Source organism: Anomaloglossus baeobatrachus, chromosome 9 (genome assembly GCF_048569485.1).
Source record: "Anomaloglossus baeobatrachus isolate aAnoBae1 chromosome 9, aAnoBae1.hap1, whole genome shotgun sequence".
Lineage (NCBI taxonomy): Eukaryota > Metazoa > Chordata > Amphibia > Anura > Aromobatidae > Anomaloglossus > Anomaloglossus baeobatrachus.
In genome coordinates this window covers 91,513,883-91,529,491 of record NC_134361.1, presented here as the reverse complement: position 1 = coordinate 91,529,491, position 15,609 = coordinate 91,513,883, and the positions used below count along the sequence as shown (strand labels likewise).

Genomic DNA, 15,609 nt, shown 5'->3' with positions numbered 1-15,609 from the left:
CGTGCTGGACGCAGGTTGTTCGTCGTTCCTGAGACAGCACACATCGCTACGTGTGACACCCCGGAAATGACGAACAACAGCGTTTCTGCATCCTCCGGCAACGAGGTGGGAGTGATGTTCATGCGGCTGCTCTCTGCCCCTCCGCTTCTGTTGGTGGGCCGCTGTGTGACGTCACTGTGACGCCGCACAAACTTCCCCCTTAAAAAATAGGTTGTTCGCCGGCCACAGCGACGTCGTTAGGAAGGTAAGTCCATTTAACGAGTCCTAACGATATTGTTCGCCACAGGCAGCGATTTGCCCGTGATGCACAAATGACAGGGGCGGGTGCGATCGCTAGCAATATTGTTAGCGATGTCGCAGCGTGTAAAGCAGCCTTTAGAGTCACAACCACTGTAATGGCGTAAATACAGCTACAGCAGAACCCACGTGGAGATGCAGTTCAAATACGGAGAGAAAAGGGTTAATAAACCACGCTGCTGTAGAAAGGAGGATCCATGTAGAAGGAATGAATTTGTCTAGACAAATAAAATTATTCCTTCTACATGGATCCTCCTTTCTACGGCAACACTGTTTATTACCCCTTTTCTCTCCATATTTGAAATGATTTAGAATTATATCATGGCCACTAATTGAAAAATGATTATGACTAACCTTAAGCGGGCTTTACACGCTGCAACATTGCTAGCAATTGCTAGCGAAGTCGTGTGCGATAGCACCCGCCCCGTCGTACAGCCGATATGTGGTGATCGCTGCCATAGCGAACATTATCGCTACGGCAGCGTCACACGGACTTACCTGCTCTGCGACGTCGCTCTGGCCGGCGAACCGACGTCACACGGCAGCCGTCCAATAGAAGCGGAGGGGTGGAGATGAGCGGGACGTAAACATCCCGCCCACCTCCTTCCTTCCGTATTGCCGTTGGAGGCAGGTAAGGAGATGTTCGTCGCTCCTGCGGTGTCACACACAGCAATGTGTGCTGCCGCAGGAACGACAAACAACATCGCTAAAAAGCAGAAAACGATTTTTTATTTCAGGACGACCTCTCCGTGGCAAACGATTTTGCCCTCTATTGTGATCGTTTCAGATCGCTCTTAAGTTTTACACACTGCGATATCGTTAACGGCGCCGGATGTGCGTTACAAACAACGTGACCCCGATGATAATTCATTATCGATATCGTAGCATGTAAAGCCCGCTTAAGAGTTCTATCCATATTTTTCATAGATAGAACTCATCCTTATTACACTCTATGGTGCTGCTGAAAGATATGTCCGTGTTTATGTGCAAACCGGATTTTTATTGGGTCAAATCCATGAATGCCAGTGTATCAAAATTCAGACAGCACTCAAATGCTCCCCCTGTACCATCCATGTGCTGACCAATTTTCAAGATTGTTTGGTAGGAGAAGGAAGAGAAAACCTGATTAAACTTTGATGGTACCTGGCATTTCAATCTAAAGCCTGCTTTACACGTTACAATTAAGCATACGATATCGTATGCGATCGTAACCGCCCCATCGTATGTGCGGCACGTTCAATTTGTTGACCGTGTCGCACAAACGATTATTTGCCGTCACACATACTTACCCTTCCATACGACCTCGATGTGGGCGGCGAACGTCCACTTCCTGGAGTGGGAGGGACGTTCGGCGTCACATCGACGTCACGCGGCAGCTGGCCAATAGAAGCGGAGGGGCGGAGATGAGCGGGATGTAAACATCCCGCCCACCTCCTTCCTTCCGCATTGCCGGCAGGAGCCGCGGGACGCAGGTAAAATCTGTTCATCGTTCCCGGGGTGTCACACGCTGCGATGTGTGGTACCTCGGGAACATTGAACAACCTCACGTTCAATTTTTAGCAATTGAACGACATGCATGCGATCAACGTTTTAACGTTCAATCGCAATCGCACGTAGCTGTCACACGCTACAATATAACTTACGATGCCGGATGCGACACATCGTAAGATATATTGTAGCGTGTAAAGCCTGCTTTAGAGAGATGAAAATCTGATCCAAAAAGCAGATGAAAATCGGTCCTTTTGCTTTGTATGAGAAATATCACCGATGTCCAAAAGAGGCCATATTGCTTTCAGAAAATAATATTTATCATCACATTTAATGAATATTCTGGCACACATCAATCAAAATAGCAGATACATAATGCTATTCTCTATGACTTTTGTCCAAATATTTCCCATTTAATCATGATTCTGTAGTAGCTGCCATTCCTTGGCTATAATCCCATAAGCTACAACCAGGGTTAACAAATGCAGAAGTGGTGCCCGTGTTTCAATTATACTTTTTATTCCTGATTTTGGCTTACAAATACTGAGATAAATTATTCACCTAATACTCAATATGTGCACGTGGCCTAAGGCTTAAGCTGTAATTTTTAAGATAGTAAACACAGTGCCGTGCGAAAATATTTGGCTCCCTTGAATTTTTCAACCTTTTCTCACATTTCAGGCTTCAAACATAAAGATAAAAATGTTAATGTTATGGTGAAGAATCAACAAGTGGGACACAATTGTGAAGTTGAACAAAAATGATTGCTTATTTTAAACTTTTTTAAAAAATAAATAACTGAAAAGTGGGGCGTGCAATATTATTCATCCCCTTTAAATTAATACTTTGTAGCGCCACCTTTTGCTGCGATTACAGCTGCAGTCGCTTGGGGTATGTGTCTATCAGTTTTGCACATCGAGAGACTGAAATTCTTGCCCATTCTTCCTCTGCAAACAGCTGGAGCTGAGTGAGGTTGGATAGAGAGCGTTTGTGAACAGCAGTTTTCATCTCTTCCACAGATTCTCGATTGGATCAGGTCTGGACTTTGACTTGGCCATTCTAACACCTGGATACATTTATTTGTGGACCATTCCATTGTAGATTTTGCTTTATGTCTGGGATCATTGTCTTGTTGGAAGACAAATCTCTGTCCCAGTCTTAGGGGTACTTTGCACGCTGCGACATCGCAGGCCGATGCTGCGATGCCGAGCGCGATAGTCCCCGCCCCCGTCGCAGCAGCGATATCCTTGTGATAGCTGCCGTAGCGAACATTATCGCTACAGCAGCTTCACATGGACTCACCTGTCCTGCGACCGTCGCTCTGGCCGGCAACCCGCCTCCTTGTTAAGGGGGCGGGTCGTGCGGCATCATAGCGACGTCACACGCCAGGCGGCCAATCGGAGCGGAAGGGCGGAGATGAGTGGGATGTAAACATCCCGCCCATCTCCTTCCTTCCGCATATTCTACGGAAGCCGCAGTGACACCGGTAGGAGATGTTCCTCGCTCCTGCGGCTTCACACACAGCGATGTGTGCTGCCGCAGGAACGAGGAACAACATCGGACTGTCGCGTCAGCGTAATTATGGATTACGCCGACGCTGCAGCGATGATACGATTACGACGCTTTTGCGCTCTTAATCGTATCATCGAGCCTTTACACACTACGATGTCGCATGTGATGCCAGAAGTGCGTCACTTTTAATTTGACCCCACCGACATCGCAACTGCGATGTCGTAGTGTGCAAAGTACCCCTTAGGTCTTTTGCAGACTCCAATAGTTTTTCTTCAAGAATGGTCCTGTATTTGGCTCCATCCATCTTCCCATAGATTTTAACCATCTTCCCTGTCCATGCTGAAGACATGCAGGCCCAAACCATGATGCTGCCATCATCATGTTTGACAGTGGGGATGGTGTGTTCAGGGTGATGAGCTGTGTTGCTTTTATGCCAAACATATCGTTTGGCATTGTGCCCAAATAGTTTGATTTTGGTTTCATCTGACCAGAACACCTTCTTCTACATGTTTGGTGTGTCTCCCAGGTGACTTGAGGCAAGCTTTAAACAACACTTTTTATGGATATCTTTGAGAAATGGCTTTCTCTTTTGCCACTCTTTCATAAAGGCCACATTTGTGCAGTGTACGATTGATTGTTTTCCTATGGACAGACTCTACCACCTCAGCTATAGATCTCTGCAGTTCATCCAGAGTGATCATGGGCCTCTTGGCTGCATCTCTGATCAGTCTTCTCCTTGTTTGAGATGAAAGATTGGATGGACAACTGGGTCTTGGTAGATTTGCAGTGGTATAATATTCCTTCCGTTTCAATATGATCGCTTTCATAGTGCTCCTTGGGATGTTTAAAGTTTTGAAAATCTTTTTGTAACCAAATCCAGCTTTAAACTTCTCCACAACAGTATCACGGACTTGCCTGTTGTGTTCCTTGGTCTTCATGATGCTATCTGCGCTTTAAACAGAACACTGAGACTATCACAGAACAGATGCATTTATACGGAGACTTGATTACACACAGGTGGATTATATTTATCATCATCAGTCATTTAGGACAACATTGGATCATTCAGAAATCCTCAATGAACTTCTGGAGTGAGTTTGCTGCACTGAAAGTAAAGGGGACAAATAAAATTGCACGCCCCAATTTTCAGTTATTTATATTTTAAAAATGTCTAAAATAAGCAATACATTTCATTCTACTTCACAATTGTGTCCCACTTGTTGTTGATTCTTCACCATAAAATTAAAATTTTTATCTTTATGTTTGAAGCCTGAAATGCGGAAAAAGGTTGAAAAATTCAAGGGAGCCAAATACTTTCGCAAGCCACTGTATATTCTTTACCAAAACCTTAAAGACTCCAACTCAATAATAAATAAGTTAAAACCCAAACAATGTTAGTGTGTTGGCAAATATCAGATGAGTCCTCATTGTTGCTACCATGATGCCCTAATGTCCTGTTGCGAAACATATGAGCCCCGTTAATTACACCTACAGTACTTGGAGCCTGAGATCTTATGCACAGCATTCCTTTCATATCCATTTGTAGACTATAATATTACGTGAGGCGTGTAGTGTTGCTGGGAAATTACATTTGATGGATCTCTGAACTTTATATGAATAATGCAATTGAGCCAATAAGAAGATTTTCCAAATTAGGAGCAGGCCCATCTTTTCATGCTTTTTAGGTTTCTGTGATCACACTTGTGAGTACAAGCATCTGAATTGTCATTTAACACCTTTACCCCTGGGCGATTTTCCGTTTTTCAGGTGTTTTTTTTTTGCTCCCCTTCGTCCGAGAGCCATAACTTTTTTATTTTTCAGTCAATCTTGCCATATGAGGGTTTGTCTTTTGCAAGGCAAGTTGTACTTTTAAATTAAACCATACCTTTTACCATATAGTGTACTGGAAAATATAAAAAAAAAATCCAAGTGTGGAAAAACTGCAAAAAAAGTGCGATCGCACAATAGTTTATGGGATATTTTATTCACTGTGTACACTATATGTTAAAACCGCTATATCTGTGTGATGCCTCAGGTCAGTACGGGTTCGTAGACACCAAACATGTACAGCTTTACATTTATCTAAGGGGTTAAAAAAAATTCACAAGTTTGTCCAAAAAAAGTGGCACATTTTTGCGCCATTTTTCAAAACCCATAGTATTCTCATTTTTCGGGATCTATGGCTCAGTGACAGCTTATTTTTTGCGTCTCGAGCTGACGTTTTTAATGGTACCATTTTTGTGCAGATGCTATATTCTGATCGTCTGTTATTGCATTCTGCGCATCCGAGTCATGCTACTGATATGTTTATACTTGGTATATTTGGTGTCATTCTTCTCAGCACTATTTGGTCTATGCAGATGTTTTTCTTCACAATGGTTGCTCTTTGTTATTAAGGTGCTCTTCAACTCGTAATAATAAATATCTGCATCTTTAGTCCTGAGTACTGGGCAAAGATGACTTCTCCGCTTGATATCTTTGTTGCTTGTTGCTTACCAGCCAGAAGTCATTTCGCCACCTTGCTATCTCACAGACCTTCTGCACTGTGCCTGGCAGTCTCTAAAGCAGCAGACGCTTTTTCACAAGATGGTTTCTTGTGTCTATTTGGATGCCATCCAAAAGATTGCAGCTTATACTTTTCTGACCTTCCTAACAGAGAGGGTTTTCCTCTCTTTTTTTCTTTAATTTCTCTCCTGGACAGTGAGAACTTTCCTTTCAAGAATATTTTAGGAAACACTAATGCATTTTATGAGATATATATATATATATATATATATATATATATAATTCATTGGAAATGGCATTTAAGGGTAACAGGCATAAGCCGGTGAGGGTTTGGCTCTGCTCAGTGGCATAACAACCGCGGTCGCAGCGGTCGCAATCGCGACCGGGCCGGGGAGGTTAGGGGCCCGGCGGCCACCAGGCAGATCAGCAGCCAGCTCCTGTCAGTGTGAGAGGAGCTGCGCTGATCTGTCACAGACCTCGCGGCCGCTATTTGACCCGCTGCCGCCGCCGACACCGGGCCCCCCTGCCTGATGTCAGCGGCGGCACCGGGCCCCTTGCCTGGTGTCAGCGGCTGCAGCGTCTCCCCCGTCACCGCGCACAGTAATGATGAAGCATAGCGCGGCCGGTGCCGCGCTATGCATCACCATTCTCCCCCTGTGCGATGACGTCACTCCCGAGCGACTGCTGTGCTGAGTGCACAGAGTGCAGGACAGGAGGACGCCGACCGCAGCATCGGGAGAACGAGCAGCGGGGAAGACAGCAGCGGTGGAAGGAAGAGAGAAGGTGAGTACTTGGGGTTTTTTTTTTAATATAAGTGAGTAAACGGTGGCCAGAGGCTTGGGAAGGCAGTTCTGGGGAAGCTGCATTATTGTATATGGAAGCCTGGAGAGGCTGCTTTATACTTGGAGGTCTGAGGAGGCTGCATTATATGTGGAGGTCTGGGGTAGCTGCATTATTATACATGGAGGCCTGGAGAGGCTGCTTTATACATGGAGGTCTGAGGAGGCTGCATTATATGTGGAGGTCTGGGGTGGCTGCATTATTATACATGGAGGCCTGGAGATACTGCATTATACATGGAGGCCTAGAGATACTGCATTATACATGGAGGCCTGAGGAGGCTGGGTGCATTGTTATACATGGAGGCCTGGAGAGGCTGGCTGCTATATTATACATAGAGGCCTGAGGAGGCTGGGTGCATTGTTATACATGGAGGTGGTCTGGAGAGACTGGGTGCTATATTATACATGGAGGCCTGAGGAGGCTGGGTGCATTGTTATACATGGAGGCCTGGAGAAGCTGGCTGCTACATTATACATGGAAGCCTGAGGAGGCTGGCTACATTATTATACATGGAGGCCTGGAGAGGCTGGCTGCATTATTATATATGGAGGTCTGGGGGGCTGCATAATACAAAATGAAGGACACCTTATACATGGAATATAGGGGTGCCTTATGCATGGAGGAGTATGGGGCTGCATAATGCAATATGAAGTTTTATGGGATTGCGTTATAATACATATAGGACTATGGGGGCTACATTATAATATATGGAGGACTATGGAGGCTACCTTATACATGGACTATGGGGGTGCATTACAAAACATTGGGGACTATGTGGTGCAGTATAATATATGGAGAACTATGGGGTGAATTATAATATATGGAGAACTATGAGAAATTCATTATAATAATTGGAGGGCTACTTTATACAAGGAGGACTATAGGGCTGCATTATAATATATGGAGGCCTATGTGGTGCAGTATTATATATTGAGTACTATGGGGTGAATTATAATGCATGGAGAACTATGGGAAATGCATTATAATACATGGAGGACTATGGAAGTGTATTCTAAGATATGAAGGGTTATGTGGGACCCTTTATACTATTTGGAAGGCTATGTGGGTGCCATTATTGTATTTGGAGAACTATATACAAGGGGGGACAAAGATACAAGCAGGGGATGGGAACGTTTTGTGCTGAGGGAAAAAGGCTCTTTTCCCTCAGCACCCAGCTTTCCCATGCTCTGCTGTACATCTCTCAGCACCCAGCTTTCCCATGCTCTGCTATACATCTTCTCTCAGCACCCAGCTTTCCCATGCTCTGCTATACATCATGTCTCAGCACCCAGATTTCCCATGCTCTGATATGGGACAGCTGGGTGCTGAGGGAAAGATGTATAGCAGAGCATGGGGAAGCAGTGTGCTGAGGACAAGATGGATATCAGAACATAGGAAAGCTGGGTGCTGATAGAGGGATTTCAGATCATGGGAAATCTGGGTGCTGTGGGTAAGAGCCAAGTGTCAGCATCATTATCCTGTACCCTGACTGTCAGTGTCATTATCCTGTACCCTAAATGTCGATGTACGTGGAGGGGGGGCCCAGGTCTGAACTTTGCACCGGGGCCCATCAAACTCTAGTTACGCCCCTGGCTCTGCTCATACATCCAATACTATTTTTCCTTGCATACTACTTTATAATGTCCAGTAAAACAAACAGAAAAGAAAATCTGATGGATCTAATATAAGTCCATCAAGTTCCATAACCATGACAGGTCTATGTCTGGTTTGACTCTTCTAAAAATGTAAGCTACGATGCCAGGATGAATAGCATCTTATATCCAATTCATTACTAGGCTCAATTTATAAGCTTATAGCCTGCACAAACTCTTGTTGTTTATGCAGAGGAACCTCAGGAAGCATGGACCTACCATAGTATTCATATTTCTCAAATTTATCGAAAGTGTAGCTAGCTGAGACAACGTGTCCGCTCATTGCGTCAGTGCTGGAACTGTAATTTTTATAGTAGGGATGGGGAAATTGTTGTGCTTTACAAATAGCTGGGAATTGCTATGCCATTATGACACAACAAAATGCTTCATTAAAGGGGTTGTCCACTACTTTAATACTGATAACCTATTCTTAGAATCAGATCATTGTGGGTCTAACAGATGGTACCCTCACCAATCAACTGATGTCAACTCAAGTGGTGTCCTTATCTAAAGAGTGTAGAGTCAGAACAGCAGAGCTCCATATGCTATGTAGTAGCTGTTCCACAGTACTACAGCTCAGCTCCTATATGCTTCAGCCAAGCTTTGGTACATGAGAATGGCCACTATATAGTACACTTTCGGGTCTATACACTGCTTACATCCAACCGCTGCTGGAGCTGATACCAGCTAATTATTGAGGTGCCAAGTATCGTCCTCCCACTGATGTAATATTTTTGACATTTACTAAATATAGGTTAATTAATATCTTAGCAGAAAAAAATCCCCTTTAATGTAAGAGTGCTAGAGTGGAAAGTGCAATGTGAGGATTCAAAAATCTGCAGTCACATAGATTGACTGCAGATTTATGGATTCTGACTAGGGATGATCGAATACCTCAAATATTCAGCTTTGCGAATATCTGACGAATAGGTCGCCGCTATGCGAATATTCGATGCGCAATGTAAGTCTATGGGAAGCCCGAATAGTTGTGAATAGTTGTTATTCGAGTTTCCCATAGACTTACATTGTGCATCGAATATTCGCGAATAGTCGAATAGCGGCGACCTATTCGGCAAATATTAGCGAAGCCGAATATTTGAGGTATTCGATCATCCCTAATTCTGACCAGTCAAACTATTTATTTTTCCTCCACACCTTGCTGACAGCCCTGATCTCTGCAACTAATGTGTAGTATAAAGCACAGCTAAGTGTAATTATATAGACTGCCCGATGTCCTCGTGAGGCAGTTTGTGTGGGGGGGAAGGAGAATATAGCAGGGCTGAATGTGATTACAAACATTTTGCATCTCCTCTTATCACAGTATCAGTGTGGAGGAAGGCGCATAGCTGACAGAGTTGAGCAAAGAGAGTTTGTAGTGTCACTCAGCACTGCTGTTTAACTGATCACCTCACATTAAGTGCCTTGAGAGGAATTTGGAAGTGTTTGTAATGACACTCAGCTCTGCTTTATACTACACAGTTGCTGCAGAGAGCTCAGAAAACAGATGTCAATCATTACACCTCACAGGAGAAGGCCTATTCTAGGGATGATCGAATACCTCAAATATTCAGCTTCGCGAATATCCGACGAATAGGTCGCCGCTATGCGAGTATTCGATGAGCAATGTGAGTCTATGGGAAGCCCGAATAGTTCCGAATAGTTATTTGGGTTTCCCATAGACTTACATTGCGCATCAAGTATTAGCGAATAATCGAATAGCGGCGACCTATTCAGCAAATATTCCCGAAGCCGAATATTTGAGGTATTTGGTCATCCCTAGCCTATTCTTCTAACTTTATAGGGGATGTGTTATTTCTTATTCTGCATGATTCTTCCTGCTTATGGTTAGACGTCATGCAGGGAACAAAGTACAGTCTTCCAGAAAAGAATCTCTGATCACATCCCATTGGCCTTATTATAACCTGTTACACGCTATTATCCTTGCAACAGAGATTAGAAATTAAAAATGTGATTTACTCAGTTACTCAGCTCCTCAGCTACTGTTCATGATGTTGCCAGTTTAAGAAGTCTAAACTGGTTAAATGTGCTCTTTAAAGCCTGCTTTACACGTTGCAATTTCGCATACGATATCGTATGCGATTTGCAACGCCCCCATCGTATGTGCGGCACGTTCAATTTGTACGATTAACCCCCGTCACACATGCTTACCTTCCATACGACCTCGATGTGGGCGGCGAACGTCCACTTCCTGGAGTGGGAGGGACGTTCAGCGTCACATCGACGTCACGCGGCAGCCGGCCAATAGAAGCGGAGGGGCGGAGCTGAGCGGGACGTAAACATCCGCCCACTTCCTTCCTTCCGCATTACCGGCTGGGAGCCGCAGGACATAGGTAAGATCTGCTCATCGTTCCTGGGGTGTCACACACTGCAATGTGCGCTACCCCGGGTACGATGAACAATCTGACGTACAATTCATGAGGAATGTACGACGTGCGTGCGATGAACGTTTTACCGTTCAATCGCAATCGCACGTACCTGTCACACACTGCAATGTAACTTACAATGCCGGATGTGCGTCACTTAAGACGTGACCCCGCCGACACATTGTAAGATACATTGCAGCGTGTAAAGCGGGCCTAATGATTTCCCAGGAGGAAACCCAGCGTTTGGTGATGTCCATGGGTTCCAGACTTAAGGCAGTGATTGCCTCCAAAGGATTCGCAACAAAATATTGAAAATAAAAATATTTTGTTTGGGTTTGGTTTATTTGTACAATTACTTTTGACCTCCTAAAATGTGGAGTGTTTGTAAAGAAATGTGTACAATTCCTAAAATTTCTATCAGATATTTTTCTTCAAACCTTCAAATTAAACGTTACAATCTGCACTTGAATTCTGTTGTAGAGGTTTCATTTCAAATCCAATGTGGTGGCATGCAGAGCCCAACTCGCGAAAATTGTGTCACTGTCCAATTATTTCTGGACCTAACTGTATATATATATATATATATATATATATATATATATATGTATAAATATATATATATATATATATATATATATATATATATATATATATATATATACATACACTGTATATAACCTCTAAATATAAGCATTTCAGTATTTGCCATGTGTACTGTTTCTCATTAATGACACTTGATAACTCCAAGACTGGTATGAAAAACTTACTACAGTTTATAATAAGATTTGTAGATGGGAGTTTTTCTTTGGATTAACTCAGCCTTTTTTTGCTGCTGTCTGATAGATGTAAAGTAAATATTATCTTCTGTGATTGAAACTTGAAGAAAAAAGAAACAGAAATTATTCTTAGAAAAAACCTGATCTTTATCTGTATCACAGTTCTTCCAACAGTCTGGAAAAGCAAAATAACTTATAAGTAGTGATGATCAAGCATTACTATGCTCCGGTGTTCGTAACGAGTAGTTGGATGCTCGGATGGGTGGGACTCGAGTACTCGGGAACTTTAGAATTTTTCTGGATCCTCAAGCTCCCCATTGACATCCATTATACTCGGTACTCAAGTCACGCCCATCTGAGCATCCACCTGTTCGTTATGAGTACCAAGCAGCTGAGCATGGTAGTGGCTGTTCACTAATAGTGTGTTTTATTCATATGTATAACCTAGCACTATAAACCTTCATGTGCTAATTTATATTATTATATACACCAAACAGTTCTTTCGGGTGATCTTGTTTTGTACTATATACAGGACCTAATCCGAAGGGATATTCTGTACTACAAGGGTCGAATGGACATGGATAAATTTGAAGTCATAGAAGTAGACGACGGGCGAGATGAAGACTTCAATGTGAGTGTGAAGAATGCCTTCAAATTACATAACAAGGAAACTGACGAAATTCACCTTTATATTGCCAAGAAGCTTGAGGAGAAGTTAAGGTGGCTGCGTGCCTTCCGGGAAGAAAGAAAGATGGTGCAGGAAGATGAGAAAATTGGTAAGATCATCATCTGTCGTGAACAAGGTTATAGCTTTTATTTAAATGTGTCAGCTCTGCACCATACTATTTTTCAAAAATGTAAAACTATGTGTGTATGTGTCACAAAAGATACATTTGTGACTTTGAATTAAATTTAATATTTAAGAAAGCCCAAAGTTTATCATGTAGATTTTACACAGGTGAACACATCACTTTCGAACATCAAAATAACAAAAAGGCTCATTGGAAGTAGAAAACTTGCTTTCTTTTTTCCGTAACTGAAAAGCAAAACTCTAAGGTGGTTAGGTATGCTCATATATAACTTTTTTATCAAATAATTCTTACTATCAATACTATCGATTGAAAGCATAATCCCCACTAGGTAGCAGCAGGGTAGTGGCGCGAGTCAAAATAGCACTGTAACAGGAGAGAGGCTGAAGTACAGCAGAGTAACTTCTGTGGACAGTTAGCAAGCAAACCACCAGAAGGTGATAGAGTAGTCAAGCAGTCAGGGTCAAGCTGGGATGTCTCATCAGTACAGAAGGAGAATGAATCAAGATCAGGTCAGTAGAGCCGAGGTCGGATGCTGGGAGATACGGTATGCAAAGGGGGAAACGTACGGCACAGGAAACAGGAGACAAGACCGGAGGGCGAGGAGGTACAAACACGGAAGGGTGAACCGATGACGGGAGTGGGTAGTCAGGGATTGAGACAGACGGACGAACGGAGGAGGGTACGGGTCAGGGCAAGGTAACAAGGAGTCAGACCAAACAGGGAATCTCACCAGAGCCAGTCACATGCTGCGGAGCAAAACTATAACCAGCGCTGAACTGAGGGTGCTGCACCCAGATATAGTGTCTTCGAAACCAGAACGAGGCCAAGGGGAATTAAAACCTGACATGACCAGGCTGGATCTGTGAAACCCTGGAGCGGGGAATACCAGTCCTGGATCATGACAACATCTTGCTGGATGTAATTTTTAATAATGCTATAAAAACAATAACATAAGTAAACATTGTCACAACCTTCTACTCAGTGAGAAGTGGCCATCGCTGATGTTCTGGGATACTTAGATTATCCCTTTAGAAGCAGCTATAGCCTCCTCTTGTAGATTAATCCCGTAGAAGCATCTGTATCTACCTCCTTTCTTTGGGTTGTAAAACACACAGAGAGACGATATTACAGATGTGTAAAATATGGATCCATAAAATGGAGAACTCTACGAAACTGTTTACAAATACTTAAATTTCCATTATTTCAAAGGAATGTTGTTATTATCGGAATGTATCCAAAATTACAGTGACTGGTTTTCTAACTCCCGTGCAAATCCATGAAGTTATTTATAAATCCTCTAAATGGGGAAGAAAGCATTAAAAATCAGTACAAACATTTTTTGCCAATAACTTATCCTTAGTTAGTATGTTCTATTAGCCTAAGACTTTAGTATGTCATAATTTTTGTAGTTGGTTGTGAATTGCTTTTTTATTTTTTATGTAATTGCTTGCTGAACATAGATTAATTTGTTGTGTGGGTGGTTATATTTCGGAGACTTAATTCAATACTATACTCGTTTGAATCACAGAATTTAACACGTTACATAACATGATTCTATTTTCAAAAACATAATTTTATTACTACGTTATTAATTGGAAAATCTTTCTAGCTGGGCTACTGGGTGGGTACTGTCTATGTGGCGCTATTGTACAACTTTAGAAGAATAATCTGATTATTATGATGCTCCAAACTACACAGCATCAAGAAACAGTCTAGGGAAAAGAAAGATTACAATGAAAAGACAATTACAATGAATTACTCACTTTTCCATTACATTAAAAGCAGTAATGCCTTTGAGGGAAGCCGAGGTAGAACAATAACAATAAATACAGATGAAGTAATAAAACTGGGAAACATCAGAGACATATTTCGATAAAAAACCCACCTTTTTAAGTTATCGGCAGTTGTAGTCACAGCTGATCATAATATCAATGATATGGTGAACATAAATACAGATAAATAGACAAAGCTTATAAAACTGATGTCTAATGAGGAGTTATAGATTTCCAATGTCTTCACACACATTTTTCTTCTTTTCTGTACACTTGAAGATACACGACTCAGGAAAGTCGGACTGATGGCCTTACCTGACCGACCACCATCCCAACACACTTTCCCGAATTCTAACCTAATTTAAGACACAAAGACTGTGTGACATTAGATGTAAAAGGCCACAGCAGCCCCATTTATTAATTAACAACAAACAATCAATAACATTTTCATAAATAAAGATAATAACCCAATAATAACATTACCACCCAAAAAGGAGAGGGGTAAGTGAAGGTTCCCATTGTACTTGATTGAAACAACAACTCCACCAGCTGACCTCAGCCGCATCACACCAGCTCAAGGGCACCTATCCAATTGTTGCCCAACCAATGTGCTGAGATGTTAGCCCAACAGGGACTCACATTAAACCAACTATACTATTGCACCACCAGAGGTAAACCGTTCCTGCACTAGGTTCCCCCCTCGCTCTTTTGTGCAATACAACAACTTCAAATATCCCCCTCCTTTCCGCCTCTTGCTGCAACAAAGCCAATTCCTACCCATCTCTCCATGTCGATCTCCAAAAGTCCCAAAATAGAGTGGGTGGGCGGGATATTTCTGGATGCTTGCCAAATGACTTCCCGATTGACCAAATGACCACCCCCATCCCGAAGCCCTATCCTATATACTACCCTATAACTGCCCTCCCCCTGACCAATCACCTGGCCCCAAAACCTGACAGCTCCTATAACCCCACTCCAATTTTCACGCACAAAGTGCATTCTCACCTTAACCCCTTGTTATACCCACAGGCGTAGCATCCCTCCTTAGTCATGCTTCCCTCTCTTGAGCCCCTTTGGGACGGGTAGTCTGGGCTGTACTTTATTGACCACTGAAATACCAGGCACATAGGGTAAGAAATCTCAAGCTGTTTGACCTTAGTCCGGTTTAGAAAAGGGGTTGTCACTGGTCACTGCCAGGTGGCACTTGTGAAATAGTTTATTTTGTTCTGCAAGAGCTAATTTGTAAACTACTCCCATGGTACATTGTTTGTAAGACTCCATATACAGCTAGTCTCTTTAACCCCTTACCACATTAATATGTGAAGTAATGTCCTAGAAAGAGGTCCACATGTGGTAAGGCGGATAAGAGGCTTAGCGGTGCCACCCACGGCTCATACTGACGGTATTACATAGCATCTCAGTCTTTATCAGTCTATGACAGCGGTATTTAAATGAAAATGCTAGCACTTGTGCGCATCTGCTCCCATCGCCCCCCCCCACCACGCATGATGTGATGGGCCTGCTGAACAGGGGCCTGCTGAAGTCCCTCGCCGCTATCATCACAGTAA

At 43.0% G+C, this 15,609-nt stretch overlaps 1 protein-coding gene across 6 annotated transcripts in view; it reads left to right on the top strand.

The window, feature by feature from the left end:
- ARHGEF9 (Cdc42 guanine nucleotide exchange factor 9) overlaps window positions 1–15,609 on the top strand; it is a 602,462-nt gene that overhangs the window by 552,819 nt on the left and 34,034 nt on the right. For all 6 annotated transcript variants that reach the window (XM_075323881.1, XM_075323882.1, XM_075323884.1 and 3 more), the window contains one exon: window positions 11,990–12,233. In XM_075323881.1, coding sequence (XP_075179996.1) covers window positions 11,990–12,233 — 244 coding nt within the window. The remainder of the gene's footprint in view (window positions 1–11,989; window positions 12,234–15,609) is intronic.